Below are 17061 nucleotides of genomic sequence, written 5' to 3'. Positions count from 1 at the left end.
CAACCGCATCTGCAACATTATCTAATCACATATAACATGAGTTATATGATCATAGTACAAACAAATAAGGGTAAGCCAACCATATCATAAAATCATTAAACTTGTAATAAAAATATTATAATCATGTATTTCTGCAATTGATAAAATATCATTATTCCGATGTCATTAATTCATCATTATCAAAATCATCTTTTCCATTTCCATAAATCTTACAAGTGTACCATGCTTACTCATGAAGCCTTATGGTCAGACCGCTCTCTGCCTGCTTCCTTAAGCCTCACTTATATACTATGTCTTACTTTCTGAAGCCTTATGGTCAGACCCCTCTCTGCCTGCTTCTATATAACTTACGAATCATATGTTTATGTCAAAGCCTTATGGTCAGACCACTTTCTGCCTGCTTTCATAAACCTCAGGTGTTACATTGCTCATACCAAACTCTCATGGTATAACTCGAACATACTACTCCCGGTAGTAAACATCATTTCATAAGTAATGATTTCTCATATCCACTCCAACATTTCATAAAACCAACAATTCATACCCTCTTATCCACCTAACTCAATCATGTTCATTCTTTAATCATGAATTCATAATAACCCGTTTTGGTATCAATAAATTAAACATATTGCCATATATCATGCTTCATATTATAAACTCATTTTGCCCATAACGAGTATAACTCAACATATTTTCACCAAACAAAGATCATGGATCAACCAAAATATATCAACATATCGTAGGAACTACATATTAAAGTCTGGGCTCAATGTAATGATAATTAAAATATATATGAAATTTTTACCATGATAATATTATGCATCTACAATCAACTTGTTTTATTTTATTTTTATCCTAGTAGAGATTTTTCTTTACCCCAATTGGTCACCGGAGAGGACCCAGATGTCTGAACGCATCAAACTCACCTTCGACGCCAGCACATATGACTAGTCACAACTGACTGGACCAGACCAGGGCTGCTCTATGATCAGGGATGTGCCAACTCAGGTTTTTAAGGTTCCTCTATCCTACCAACAAAGGGAGGCCTTCAATAATTAACAATTTGTTTATTTAATTTATCTACCTTGTTTTCTTATGCTCTAAATCTTAAAATGCCTAATTTTACTTCCTCTCACAACAACCTCAAACACTGTATATATATTTAATACCCATATACAAGCTATTACAGAACCCTTATTCCAAACCTTCCAACAAGATTAATTTCAGCCAACAAACTCATTCAATAAAATCATCACAATAGAATTCATACAAGATAATTATAAACAATTAACAATAATAAAACATTACTATAAATGGTCATAGAAGAATACAATATTTGACAATCATAAAAATAATCTTAATATAAAAATTCATGGGGAAACAAGAAGTTGAATCTGGCAGAGCCGGTTAGACAACTTCTAATCCATCCATCAATACATTATAATTAAATAACAAGAACAATACATGTCTGGGGAAATAAGAAGTTGAATCTGGCAAAGCCGGTTAGACAACTTCTAATCCTTCCAAAAATGCAATAAAATAAATAAGTAAAGAAATAAATAGTTTGGGGAAACAAGAAGTTGAATCTGGCAGAGCCGGTTAGACAACTTCTAATCCTTCCAAAAATGTAATAAAATAAATACGGAAGGAAATAAAAAGTTTGGGGAATCAAGAAATTGAATCTGGCAGAGCCGGTTAGACAATTTCTAATCCTTCCAAAATACAATAAAAAAACATAAGGAAAACAATAAAATGTTTGGGGAAACAAGAAATTGAATCTGGCAGAGCCGGTTAGACAATTTCTAATCCTTCCAAAATACAATAAAAAAATAAGGAAAACAATAAAATGTTTGGGGAAACAAGAAATTGAATCTAGCAGAGCCGGTTAGACAATTTCTAATCCTTCCAAAATACAAAAATAAACCACTAATAACATACAATTGACATAACATAATCAATATCACATTTTACAACTATCACACTTGGATATTAACACACAAAAAAAAAAACATATTCTCATTTAAAATTCAAAATCATACAGAAACAAAATACTCCATATTTAAGATTTAAAATCAGACAAAAGAAAAATATAGCATATTCAAGACTCAAGATAATACAAAAAGAAATACTCAAAGTTAGCTTCCCTTACCTCTATTCCAGACTTAGTTTCCTCTTCTCAAACCGTTCTCCGGAAACTTCCAGAATTTCCTCTCTTTAACTAGAATTTCCTCTAACTCTCTTCTCTCACAATTTCTCTAGAATTTTGGTGTAAATCTTCAGCCTCCCCCCCTTGGCTATTTATAGCCAAAAATTTTACTATTCATTTTTACTATTCATTTTTACTATTCACTTTTACTATTCATTTTTACTATTCAAAAATTATTTTTTATTCACCATTCTTATCTCTGAATGATTAATTCTACGTGGAGTGTTCTCTTCCATAATTTATTTTAATATTTTTTTTTAACTATTCACTATTCGCTATTCACTATTCACTATTTACTATTTACTATTTACTATTCACATTTCTAAAAAAAAATCCTAAATAAGTTATCAAAAATTTGAAGCTCTCCCTCTAAAATTACTATAACTTTATATCCAAAAATTTACATTTTTCTATCCATTAAAATTATTATTACTAATAAAATGTTAAAATTTACTATTATAAATATTTTTTTTTTTCATGGATCGTACATTTTAACTTACAAATATTTTCAAGGATCTTACAATCTCCCCAACAACAATTATTTTCGCCCTCGAAAATTATTTATTTAAACAAAGACTATTTAACAAAAAAAATTACTTACAAAAGAGATATGGATATTCCTTTATCATAAATTCTTCCAATTCCCAAGTCATTTCTTGTGTGTCTTCATTCCAAAGTACCTTTACCGTGCGAATATCCTTCCCTCTTAACTTTTTCATTTGAACATCTAGTATACGCACTGGGCCAACTTCCATTGTTAAATTTTCCTTGACCTGAATTTCATCAACTTCTAACACATGCTTTGGATCTGGAATATACTTCCTCAGTTGGGATACATGAAAAACGTTATGCAAATATGTCAATCGAGGTGGTAGTGCTATCTCATAAGCCACTGGCCCAATCTTTTTGAGAATTTGATACGGTCCGAGAAATTTTGGTGTCAGTTTCCTCATCTTGATAGCTCTCCCGACTCCTGTAGTTGGCGTCACTCGTAAGAATACATGATCTCCTTCTTCAAATTCTAACGGTCTTCTTCTTTTGTCGGCATATGACTTTTGTCTACTTTGAGTTGCTTTCATCCGATCTTGGACTAATTTTATTTTTTCTGTGGTTTGTTGTAATAGCTCGGGTCCCACTGTCAGTGCTTCCCCATCTTGAAACCAACACAACGGTGTTCTACATCTTCTTCCATATAAAGCTTCATATGGTGGCATACCAATACTGGAATGATAACTGTTGTTGTAAGTAAATTCTACTAATGGTAGTATCTCATTCCAACTTCCAAGATGATCTAATACACAAGTTCTCAGCAAATCCTCCAAAGATTGAATAGTCCTTTCCATCAGTCTGAGGGTGATAAGCCGAACTCATCTTCAACTGTGTTCCCAGAGCCTTCTATAGCGTCTGCCAAAACCTTGAAGTAAACCTTGGATCTCTGTCTGACACAATGCTTGTAGGTATGCCATGCAACCTCACTACTTCCCCGATGTATAACTCCGTCAGCTTTTCTAGTGACATACGTTGATTAATAGGCAAAAAGTGAGCGCTCTTGGTTAGTCTATCAACGATAACCCAGATAGAATCGTGACCTTTTGATGATTTTGGTAAATGTGTTACAAAGTCCATCGAGATACTGTCCCACTTCCATTGAGGAATGTCTAACTGTCGTAACATCCCTCCCGGTTTTTGATGCTCCACTTTTGCCTTTTGACACACCAAGCAGGCTGCTACAAACTCGGCCACATCCCTCTTCATTCCATTCCACCAAAATGACTCTTTCAGGTCCTTATACATCTTAGTCATACCTGGATGTATGCTAAGACGACTTTTATGGCCTTCGTCTAAAATTAAATGTTTTAATTCACTCTTTGCAGGGATACACACTCTGTTTTTAAATCGAAGTATGCCATCTTTACTTAGAACGAACTCCTTAGCTTGATCGGTGTCCAACAACCTGATCTTTTGCTGCAACTCTTGATCCATCGACTGCTCAACCTTTACTTGTTCTAAGAAGTCACTAGTGATTACTAAATGACTACACCATATGTGATCTGGGTTTAACTGCAACCCCAAGTTCATATCACGTAACTTTTCTAACAGTTCTAATTCCTTCACCATCATCGTTGTTATCTGAGCTTGTCTCTTACTCAATGCATCTGCCACCACATTGGCTTTTCCTGGGTGATATAAAAGTTCGAAGTCATAGTCCTTCATATATTCCATCCATCTTCTTTGTCGCATGTTCAATTCCTTTTGATCGAACAAATACTTTAGACTCTTATGGTCACTAAAAACTTGGAAACTTGCCCCATAGAGGTAGTGTCTCCATGTCTTTAATGCAAATACTACTGCTGCAAGTTCGATGTCATGCGTTGGGTAGTTCTTCTCATGCGCTTTTAGCTGCCTAGATGCATAAGCTACAGGTCTCCTTCCTTGCATTAGAACGCACCCCAATCCTTGATATGACGCATCGCAGTACACCTCAAAAGATTTGCTAGAGTCTGGAATGATTAATACTGGTGCTGACGTTAGTCGTTGCTTCATATTTTCAAAACTGGCTTCGCACTTGTTAGTCCACAGAAATGGTTGATCTTTACGAGTTAACTGAGTTAGAGGACCTACAATCTTGGAAAACCCTTCGACAAAACGTCGGTAATAACCGGCTAATCCTACAAAACTTCGTACTTCAGTTACAGTTTTCGGCCGCTCCCACTTTAACACAGCTTCCACTTTTGCTGGATCCACTGAGATTCCTTGAGCAGAAATCACATGACCCAAAAATTGTACTTTCTCTATCCAGAACTCACACTTTGATAGTTTCCCATACAGTTGATGTTTTCTTAAAATTTCCAACGCCACCCTCAAGTGTTCTGCATGCTTTTCCTTATTCTCTGAATAGATAAGAATATCGTCTATAAATACTACCACGAACTTATCTAAACATGACCGAAATATTCTGTTCATGTAGTCCATAAAAATCGCTGGGGCATTCGTCACACCAAACGGCATTACTACGTACTCAAAGTGTCCATAGCGAGATCTGAAAGCCGTCTTTTGTACATCTTCCGTCTTGACAAGAATCTGATGGTAACCAGATCTGAGATCAATTTTTGAAAACACCTCTGCTCCTCTCAACTGATCTAATAGATCATCGATTCTTGGCAAAGGATATTTGTTCTTTATTGTAACCTTGTTCAACTGTCGATAATCCACGCACAACCTTGAACTTCCATCCTTCTTCTTCACTAGCAATACAGGAGCTCCCCATGGAGACACACTTGGACGGATAAACTTCTTCTCCAACAGATCTTCGATTTGCTTTTTCAACTCTGCTAGTTCGGCAGGAGCCATTCTGTATGGAGCCATAGAAACCGGGCCAGCTCCGGGCACTAGATCTATTGTGAAATCGATCTCTCGACTAGGTGGTAAACCTGACACTTCTTCTGGAAAAACATCAACATATTCTTCTACCACAGGTATTCCGATGATTTGTTCTTCAGTATTCTCTCTTTTCTCCTGAGCTAACACCACATAGCAGGTAGCTCCATCTTTGATATCCTTCGCCGCGACTCGAGTTGAGCTTAGTTCTAAATTGTTCAAATTTAGAAACTCTATCTTTTGTTTCCCACAATCAATAAGAACGTGATTGGCAGTCAACCAATCCATTCCTAAAATAATGTCTAGATTTTGAAGGGGTAAGCAGATCAAGTTCACTTTGAACTTGCGTCCTGCAATTTGGATCGGGCATCCGACACAGACTGAACTGGTCGTAACTGGTCCCGATGCTGGTGTAGAAACTACTAATTCACACCCTAGATCAAGCATCGGTAATCCGAGTCTTTCTAAACATGCTAGGGATATAAAGGAGTGTGTGGCTCCAGAGTCAAACAAAACATATACGCATTCTCCTAACAGCATACAGGTGTGTAAGATTAATGTACCTGGCTTAGTAGCCTCTTCTGCAGACATTGCGAATACTCTTCCTGTTGCCCGGGGCTTTACTTCAGCAGAATCTTGTTGTTGTGGTTCTCCCACCTTCTTTTTCTTTGGACAGACATTAGCAAAGTGTCCCGGATCATTGCAGATGAAACATCTCTTCCCTTCAACTCTTTCCCCAATAAGTTTAGGGCAGTCACGTCTGAAATGTGCCCCTCCACACTCAAAACACTTCACTGTTCCTCGATATGATAATTGTGGTTTTTCATAAGGTTTCTTGTTGAATTTCATTGAAGATTCTCCCTTTGCAAGTCTGGAAACTCTACTTGGATCAAACTCCAATAATTCTATCATTCTGGCTTTCTCTACCAATGCTGGAAACTCTTGTATTTCCAATGGCATAAGTACCTTCTTCAGTTCATGCCTTAGTCCTCCCTCGAATTTTCGACATCTCCATTCTTCTGTGATATTCTGAGTATAAAACCTCGAGAGATAATTAAATTTTACTACGTATTCTTGTACTGATAACCTTCTTTGTTGTAAGGTCAGAAACTCTGCCTCCCTTGCAAATTTTGCACTGTTTGGAAAATATTTTTCCAAGAACCTTATCTTAAAGTTCTCCCAATTCACAGTCTCACCACGAACCGTCATCAACTGTTGCATACTTTCCCACCAATATTCAGCCTCACCCACCAAAAGAAATGATGCATAAGTTAATTTTTGTTCTTCTGAGCAAGTTATTACCCGAAAAATCTTCTCGTTCTGCCTTAGCCAAGAGTCAGCCTAATCAGGAGTAGCCTCCCCATTAAATTTAGTTGGATCATGCCTTAAGAAGTCATTCAAGCTAGAATGATTTTGAGGTACTTGATCAACTTGTTGTTGCTGCATCTTTGTCGAGTTTAAATGATTTCTTCAAAAAGATAACAATACAATTTAGCATATGATATCAATTTCCTCCAAATAGTCATTTTCATCATAACCATTAATAGTTTTACTAAGAATAATAATTTCACTCCCCATAGTCCCAAAATACTTTCGAAAACCATTGCTCTGATACCATAATGTAACACCCGAATATTTTAAAGGGTATTACTGATAGTAGAGACTAAATTAATTTGATATCTCATATAAACAATCAAACTTTATTTCAATTACTCCAAAGTACAATACCAAACTTACAAACTTTAAACAATATAGTCTTCACCATTGAAATTTCAACTTATAAATTTTACACAACATAATCTTCCCAATACAAATTTATTCTTTTTACAAAAATCCCTGAAAGTTTTTCCCCGCATCTCTCTCATCTCTAAGCTCTTTCAACCGCATCTGCAACATTATCTAATCACATATAACATGAGTTATATGATCATAGTACAAACAAATAAGGGTAAGCCAACCATATCATAAAATCATTAAACTTGTAATAAAAATATTATAATCATGTATTTCTGCAATTGATAAAATATCATTATTCCGATGTCATTAATTCATCATTATCAAAATCATCTTTTCCATTTCCATAAATCTTACAAGTGTACCATGCTTACTCATGAAGCCTTATGGTCAGACCGCTCTCTGCCTGCTTCCTTAAGCCTCACTTATATACTATGTCTTACTTTCTGAAGCCTTATGGTCAGACCCCTCTCTGCCTGCTTCTATATAACTTACGAATCATATGTTTATGTCAAAGCCTTATGGTCAGACCACTTTCTGCCTGCTTTCATAAACCTCAGGTGTTACATTGCTCATACCAAACTCTCATGGTATAACTCGAACATACTACTCCCGGTAGTAAACATCATTTCATAAGTAATGATTTCTCATATCCACTCCAACATTTCATAAAACCAACAATTCATACCCTCTTATCCACCTAACTCAATCATGTTCATTCTTTAATCATGAATTCATAATAACCCGTTTTGGTATCAATAAATTAAACATATTGCCATATATCATGCTTCATATTATAAACTCATTTTGCCCATAACGAGTATAACTCAACATATTTTCACCAAACAAAGATCATGGATCAACCAAAATATATCAACATATCGTAGGAACTACATATTAAAGTCTGGGCTCAATGTAATGATAATTAAAATATATATGAAATTTTTACCATGATAATATTATGCATCTACAATCAACTTGTTTTATTTTATTTTTATCCTAGTAGAGATTTTTCTTTACCCCAATTGGTCACCGGAGAGGACCCAGATGTCTGAACGCATCAAACTCACCTTCGACGCCAGCACATATGACTAGTCACAACTGACTGGACCAGACCAGGGCTGCTCTATGATCAGGGATGTGCCAACTCAGGTTTTTAAGGTTCCTCTATCCTACCAACAAAGGGAGGCCTTCAATAATTAACAATTTGTTTATTTAATTTATCTACCTTGTTTTCTTATGCTCTAAATCTTAAAATGCCTAATTTTACTTCCTCTCACAACAACCTCAAACACTGTATATATATTTAATACCCATATACAAGCTATTACAGAACCCTTATTCCAAACCTTCCAACAAGATTAATTTCAGCCAACAAACTCATTCAATAAAATCATCACAATAGAATTCATACAAGATAATTATAAACAATTAACAATAATAAAACATTACTATAAATGGTCATAGAAGAATACAATATTTGACAATCATAAAAATAATCTTAATATAAAAATTCATGGGGAAACAAGAAGTTGAATCTGGCAGAGCCGGTTAGACAACTTCTAATCCATCCATCAATACATTATAATTAAATAACAAGAACAATACATGTCTGGGGAAATAAGAAGTTGAATCTGGCAAAGCCGGTTAGACAACTTCTAATCCTTCCAAAAATGCAATAAAATAAATAAGTAAAGAAATAAATAGTTTGGGGAAACAAGAAGTTGAATCTGGCAGAGCCGGTTAGACAACTTCTAATCCTTCCAAAAATGTAATAAAATAAATACGGAAGGAAATAAAAAGTTTGGGGAATCAAGAAATTGAATCTGGCAGAGCCGGTTAGACAATTTCTAATCCTTCCAAAATACAATAAAAAAACATAAGGAAAACAATAAAATGTTTGGGGAAACAAGAAATTGAATCTGGCAGAGCCGGTTAGACAATTTCTAATCCTTCCAAAATACAATAAAAAAATAAGGAAAACAATAAAATGTTTGGGGAAACAAGAAATTGAATCTAGCAGAGCCGGTTAGACAATTTCTAATCCTTCCAAAATACAAAAATAAACCACTAATAACATACAATTGACATAACATAATCAATATCACATTTTACAACTATCACACTTGGATATTAACACACAAAAAAAAAAACATATTCTCATTTAAAATTCAAAATCATACAGAAACAAAATACTCCATATTTAAGATTTAAAATCAGACAAAAGAAAAATATAGCATATTCAAGACTCAAGATAATACAAAAAGAAATACTCAAAGTTAGCTTCCCTTACCTCTATTCCAGACTTAGTTTCCTCTTCTCAAACCGTTCTCCGGAAACTTCCAGAATTTCCTCTCTTTAACTAGAATTTCCTCTAACTCTCTTCTCTCACAATTTCTCTAGAATTTTGGTGTAAATCTTCAGCCTCCCCCCCTTGGCTATTTATAGCCAAAAATTTTACTATTCATTTTTACTATTCATTTTTACTATTCACTTTTACTATTCATTTTTACTATTCAAAAATTATTTTTTATTCACCATTCTTATCTCTGAATGATTAATTCTACGTGGAGTGTTCTCTTCCATAATTTATTTTAATATTTTTTTTTAACTATTCACTATTCGCTATTCACTATTCACTATTTACTATTTACTATTTACTATTCACATTTCTAAAAAAAAATCCTAAATAAGTTATCAAAAATTTGAAGCTCTCCCTCTAAAATTACTATAACTTTATATCCAAAAATTTACATTTTTCTATCCATTAAAATTATTATTACTAATAAAATGTTAAAATTTACTATTATAAATATTTTTTTTTTTCATGGATCGTACATTTTAACTTACAAATATTTTCAAGGATCTTACACTAGCATAGAACACCAATTCACTACTCCTTACACTCTCCTAATAAAGTAGGAGAAGAAACATATACATTATGGAAACAGCAAGATGAAACATGAGAAAAATATATCGAAACAATTTTGGGTTGATGCAACAAATACTACAATCTTTCTTCATGATAGACTTCCTATAAAGGCACTAAAGAATCCTACACCGTTTGAAGCTTGGTATGGAAATAAACCATCTTTAAACTTTTTAAAATTGTTTAGTTGTTTTTGCTTCACCTATATTCCACAGGTTAAGCAGGATAAACTAGACAAGAAGGCAATACAAAGAATTTTCGTAGGCTATAGCACAATGTTTAAGGCTTACAAAGTCTTTTAGCCATAAATAAGAAATATTGGCATAAGTAGGGTTGTACACTTTGTGGAGAATGAAGAATGGAACTGAGAGCAGAGAGATCAATTCGTAAAACAACCATATTTCCTACTATCACAAGTTTGAAGAACAAAGAGAAGAAGATTGGCAAAATGAGATGGTGGATGCCACTTTAGTCAAAGACACTAGATTGCTTTATGATATTTATCGATCTTGCTGCATTGCACTTTTTGATCTTGCGAGTTTTGAATAAGCAAAGAATAATCAAAACTAGAAGGCTGCAATGGAGGAGGAGCTTCACATGATCATAAAATATAATACATGGTAGCTTGTAGACAAACCTCAAGATAGAAAAGTCATTGAGGTTAAAAGATTGTTCCAAACCAAGATAAATGAAGATGGATTGATTAATAAGCATAAAGCAATGTTTGTAGTTAAAGTTGATGCTCAACTTTTTGAAGTGGACTACTCAAACATTTGCACTAGTTGCTAGGCTTGCTACCATTGGGTTGCTCCTAGTTGTTGAGCTCAAATGGACTGGAAGATGTACCAATTGGATGTTCAATTAAAATTTTTGAATGATTTCTTGTAGAAAGAAATTTGTGTTGAGCAATCTGAAGGATTTGAGAAAAAAAAGGAGAAGGACACAAAGGCCTATCTTTTAAAGAAGACACTTTATGTATTGAAGCAATTTTCAAGAACTTGGTACAATATAATAGACAATCATCTATTAAATATAGGCTTTGTAAACAACTTTTCTAAGTCCATTATTTACATTAAACACTATAAGGTTGACACTATCATTATTCCTTTTTATATTGATGATTTTTAAGTGATTGAAAATCATCACTAGTAAAAGAAGAGGTTTTTAACTCGTACATTACGCTTCGGTTTCAAAAAAACTGAAGCATATCAAAATACAGTGGCAATTTCGTAATTTTTTCGAAACTATATGCCTCGGTTCAATTAGAATTGATGCTTAAAGGGTATACTGTCTCGGTTCTCTGACCAACCGAGGCAAAAAACTCTGCTTTCCTTCTGCAAATTAGCTTTTTCACTTGCCAGCTTTTTCAAAATAGGCTTACTGCCTCGGTTCTGTGCAGAACCGAGGCAGTATGTCCTGCCAAAAGCTGACAACCTCTGTATCTGAACGTTTCAAATCAGTTTTGTTAACCTTTACTGCCTCGGTTCCATTTGAACCGATGTCATAAGGCCTTTATGCCTCGGTTTAACCGCAAACCGATGCCTATAGTTTTTTTTTGCCATTTATAATTTTTTTTGAATTTTTTATGATAGGTTTAGGCATCGGTTGTCTTTAGAACCAAGGCAGTAGAGTCTTATTACCTCGGTTGTCTACTTAACCGAGGTAATAACTTCTTCGATTTTTAAATTTCAAACTTTTCATTCTCTCTTTTCATTTTCCCCTTCCACCACCACGATCCTCAATCCCACCAAACAAACCTAACCTCAGACTCACCATCCTCAACTTGCTCCGCCGCCGCTGCCTCCACCATCGGTCGTCGTCGTTGCCTCTACCGTTGGTCCTTGTCGCTGCCTCCACCATTGGTCGTTGCCACTGCCTCCACCACCAGTCGTCGCCACTGTCTCTACTTCTCTCACGCAAACTACGTTGTTCATTGTCGCCTTTGGTTGTATGTCGTCGGCACCGGCTGTTCGTCACCGTCTTCGGTCGTTCATCATCGCCTTCAGTCGTTCATCGTCGCCTTCAGTCGTTCGTTGTCGCCTTTAGCTGTTTCGTCATCGCCTCCGTTGTCCCAAATAAAAAAGAAAAAGAAAATATTTTGAAAAGCAAAAGTCCCCATTTTCTGAAAAAAAAAATAAATAAAAAGAAGGCATCTAGCGCCTCGGTTCGAAACCAACCGAGGTGAAAAACTCACAAATACTGCCTCGGTTCAGAACCGAGGCAAAAAGGTTTTCCTTTTTGCCTCGCCTGTATATACCTCGGTTCAGGAACCACGGTCATAAACCCAAAACAATCGAAGCAATAGCCCTTCGTTGCACTAGTGCATTCAATCATAATTGATAAATTTAAGATGGAAATGATGAAAGTGTTCAAGATGATTGATCACAAAGATAATCAGATAGATGTGTTGTGCTCTAAGTCCATAATCATGTGATAACATATGATTTTAAAAGAAAAAAAAATGGAGTAAAAATTCTAGACAATATATATATATATATATATATATATATAAATAAAGAAGTAGGAAATAATTTTTTTTTAAATAAAAGCTTTTATAGAATAAAATTCAGCTAATTAATTTTTTATTTATATTTAAACTTTTTTAATAATAAAATAATCTAATATTATTTAAGAAAATTAGTATAATTCTGTTTTTTTTATAGACCAAACATTTACCACTACTTTATTTTTATTAGACAAATTCAAGATGTATTAACTTTTTATTAAGACATTTAATACTTAATTGTAATATATATATATATATATATATATATATATATATATATATATGTTTGAAAAAAAAAAAGTCAATACATCTTGAATTTGTTGCTTTACTTCAAATATTGTTTTTTTTTTCAAAATCTTCTTTAAAACCAAAGAATAAATATTTGAATAAATATGTTTTCTATTTTTTTAACTTCATGAGATTAATTGTTTTGATGCAAACACTTTTCATAATTTGGATTTTATTATTAAAAAAAACAGATGCATCTTAATTGTGATCTTATACATTGCGTCAAGCTACGTGTTTAAAAATATTTTTATTAATTTAAATTGTTATATTTACTTTGCGTTTGGTTTCATTCCTAAACTGTCTCTCTTATTTGCATCCCATTGAAGCATGCAACTTGTAATTATCTTTGACTTAAAAGACATGCATTTCGTGAAATTTACTCATGATCTTATTTTTTTAATAAATTTTTATCGATAACAGAAAATATTCGTATTGGACAATGTCAAAACTCTTAAAGCAGCAATAATCACCATACTTCAAGAATTTAGTAGTAAGAAAAAACTTATAATTTGTTTTAACTAATTCAAATTTATTAATTATGATAAAAACTAAATATAATATCAGTTTTAACTCAATAATTCTTTTTGTTGATTTATAAATTTGATTATTAGAAAAGTATTTTAGGAAATGTGGTCTTAATATAATAATAGTATAGACACAACACAACACCGAGACAAAAATGTTGCCTTCTCCTTCCATAAATACTGTCATCAACCTTCATTTCTTTCTGTGCTTTGAGTTTAACCTGAGATCCATAAAAGTACACACTCCACACCTCTTCTTCTTTTCTTCAGATCTTCACACCAGTAGTAGCCATGCTCACAACACTAACCAGGTTCCTCATCTTCAACATCAATCCCTTCATTCCCACTCACTCACATCAAACCTTAATCACTTCATTAATTATTTTGCTTCATGTCTTCTCTCTTCTTAATTAATCATCACTTCCAGGTTTCAACTATTCTTTGTTTTAGTGTAAACTTTTTCTTCTGATTATGTTAACTAATTAATCTTTTTGCAGGGTGTTCAAGCACACCACCCTAGCCAATTTGCTTCAAAAACGCACCAGATTCTATGCAACTATGGTTGGTGAAAGAAGGTGAGTCTCTTTAAAGCTCTTTACTACCATTGCTAGACTTTTAAGTCCTTCTTCATTTAATGAATGCTATTATTTATCTAAATTCTTTCTTTGTAAGGAAATGAAAAACAAATTTGATCCTTCATAGCAGAAACTTTTGTTCAAAGTTTGTGTTTAGACAAATTGGTCTTGAAAATGTGAACTTGTTAACAGTTTCACCCCACCTTCTTGTGAACTAATAAATATCACAAAAGTAGCATTGTTATGAACTACATCAGTTTTGTTTTTTTTCTTCTGGGATCCGAGACCCTTTCAAAATCTCCACTGCGTTATTCTGGAGCAAGCTTTTATTTATATATTGGAGGAAAAAGTTATTCTCTTTAAGTTTTCCATTTTCTTTCTAGAAATGGATAGTGGAATGGTAATGCTGTTGCTCGGAACTAACTTGTTTCAGATTTGAGTTTATACATATTCCAACACATAGGAAGTAAAAACATAAGAACTATGTATATCCTGTTCTTAATATCAGATGAAATCTGTCCTATAACTCTTTCTCTCTTTCTGTGTCATCACCAGATGTGAACGGTTAATTCAATGTATATCAGATAAGAAAGAAAAAGTGAAAGAAAAAGTGAAAGAAAAAGGGTTACTGCCAAAATCTAAGAGCAATAGTTAATTGAATTTGAGTCAGTGGCGTTGACAAAGAAAAAACAACACACTGTAGAATATATATATATATATATATATATATATATATATATATATATATATATATAGTTAAGTACATAGCCTTGAAGTTATCAGAAAAATGGAAATAAATTTAAACAAGTGAAGCACATGGAAGAAATGGTGCTAGCTGCCTCCAATTTGCATGTTCTCATGCTGTAGATCTACCAAACACAAACAGCTAACGCGATTTCATGGCCCAATTTTATTTTTAAACGTGTCAGCTTCTAATTAAGCTATTCTTTTACATTTCCCAACTAATAATGGATCCATCCAGCACACAAATTTGAAACCAATCTCAGTCCCCTTTACCACAACCAAGCCATTTTCTTCTTGGTCACCACATTCTGAACCAGAATTTGTAAGTTAGTGGCACTGTAATAATAATGTCCTAGCTCAGATCATTATTATTTTCTTCCTGTGTATGTCTGTCTTCTTTAAAAGTTTATTTGAATTTATATAAATGTTCATAGAAAAGATTTAGTGAAGTTTGTATATAGATAGAAAGAAAGAAAGAAAAGGTCTGTCAACTTTGTTGTTCTAAATATGTGAAAGCAAATCCCATTACCAAGGGTACTTGCTTTCCTTGTTTGGTGTTACTTTTTGAAGGGGTTAAGGAACATGCAATCTAAATCAATCTTGTGGGAAGAGGATTTGGTTTGGTCCAAGACATCATCCTCCAACTTTGCGAAAAAGAAATTATGCTTTCTGATTTAGACATGAAGATAAAGGTGACAGCATTATTTAGATAGAGGCCATCACCATTTATGACTATTCCATTATTCCCATCATCTGCACAATATCTACTTCTTTTCTTTCCCATCATCATTCACAATCATCATTCATATTCACCCATCTCGCTTCCAAAAGCAGGCTAGAGGGAAAAGTGGCAATCATAACAGGCTCAGCAAGTGGACTTGGCAAGGCCACGGCCCATCACTTTGTCCACCATGGGGCCCAAGTCATCATTGCTGACAATGACACCATCCTTGGCCCACAAGTTGCACAGGACCTGGGCCCATCAGCCCGTTATGTGGAATGTGATATTGCTGTGGAGGCCCAAGTTGAAGAAGCTGTGAATGTTGCCATGGCCCACTATGGCAAGCTGGACATCATGTACAACAATGCTGGCATCCCAGGCCCATCGGTTCCCCCAAGCATAGCAGATCTAGACCTTGATGAGTTTGACAAAGTCATGAGAATCAACATAAGGGGAATGCTTGCTGGTATAAAGCATGCAGCCCGGGTGATGGTACCCATGGGCTCAGGCTCCATTCTATGCACATCAAGCATAAGTGGGGTAATGGGTGGGCTTGGGCCTCATCCTTATACCATATCAAAGTTTACAATACCTGGGGTAGTGAAATCTGTAGCCAGTGAGTTATGCAAAGTTGGGGTGAGGATCAATTGCATATCACCAGCTCCAATTCCTACACCTATGGTTTTGGCTCAAATACAAAAGTTTTATCCTGGTTTACCCCAAGAACAGATAGAGGGTATTGTGAATGGTTTTGTTGGGTTAAAAGGTGCTAAGTGTGAGGACATTGATGTGGCAAAGGCTGCATTGTATTTGGCATCAGATGAAGCAAAGTTTATCTCAGGTCACAATCTCATAGTTGACGGGGGCTTCACCAGCTTTAAAACTTTCACATTCCCTTCTCCATAACTAACCTTAACAAACAAAATCTTCATCATTGACTTTAGTTTTTATGCACTCTCAGTGTAAATCAACCAATCATCCAAAATCATGTTAACTATTAATTTATGATTGTAAGAGTGTAAAATTTCTCTTTTCTCTTGTCAATTTGTGTAATGTTTTATGGCATGACTGGGTTAAGAATATGTTGGAGCATTTCGTGTATACATGTTTTGATCCAATGCACCTATTTTGAGAGTCACTAAAGTCCTTAGGAAGGACAGCAAAAGGGTGATGAGATGGGATGAAACTTTTGTGTGGTAGTTGTTTAAGGCATAGAGATAGGGATAAGAGTCCTACACATATCTGGCCTGACCCAAGAGATGGTTGACATGAGCAAGCTGTGGCCTATATTTGATAATTCTTTACATTTATTGTGATGGGACATATGTGATTGAAGGTACAACACACTCCATTTTTCTGCATATAAAACATTAATTTTCAAATTTTATTCATATCACCAGCCTCACAATTCAAAATATTAATAAACTTACCCAACCACCATATAGTGTAAAACATG

General features: G+C 34.3%; 1 protein-coding gene across 2 annotated transcripts; it reads left to right on the top strand.

The window, feature by feature from the left end:
* Nucleotides 1-13723: 13723 nt before the first annotated feature.
* Nucleotides 13724-16708, top strand: LOC124827535 (short-chain dehydrogenase reductase 2a-like). Of its 2 annotated transcripts, none has more exons than XM_088092527.1 (3): nucleotides 13724-13876; nucleotides 14063-14140; nucleotides 15719-16708. In XM_088092527.1, exons 1-3 carry the CDS (start codon nucleotides 13857-13859, stop codon nucleotides 16509-16511), a joined length of 891 nt encoding a protein of 296 aa, XP_087948653.1. In that variant the 5' UTR covers nucleotides 13724-13856; the 3' UTR covers nucleotides 16512-16708. The 2 variants fall into 2 exon arrangements, with proteins under 2 accessions (XP_087948653.1, XP_087948652.1); XM_088092526.1 differs by having other exon boundaries at nucleotides 15716-16708.
* Nucleotides 16709-17061: the final 353 nt, after the last annotated feature.

Source organism: Vigna umbellata, chromosome 6 (assembly GCF_029865625.1).
Source record: "Vigna umbellata cultivar VRB3 chromosome 6, Vumbellata_1.0, whole genome shotgun sequence".
In the NCBI taxonomy this organism is placed as follows: Eukaryota; Viridiplantae; Streptophyta; class Magnoliopsida; order Fabales; family Fabaceae; genus Vigna; species Vigna umbellata.
The sequence above is the reverse complement of the archived record's forward strand: the minus strand, read 5'-3'. Positions and strand labels throughout refer to the sequence as shown.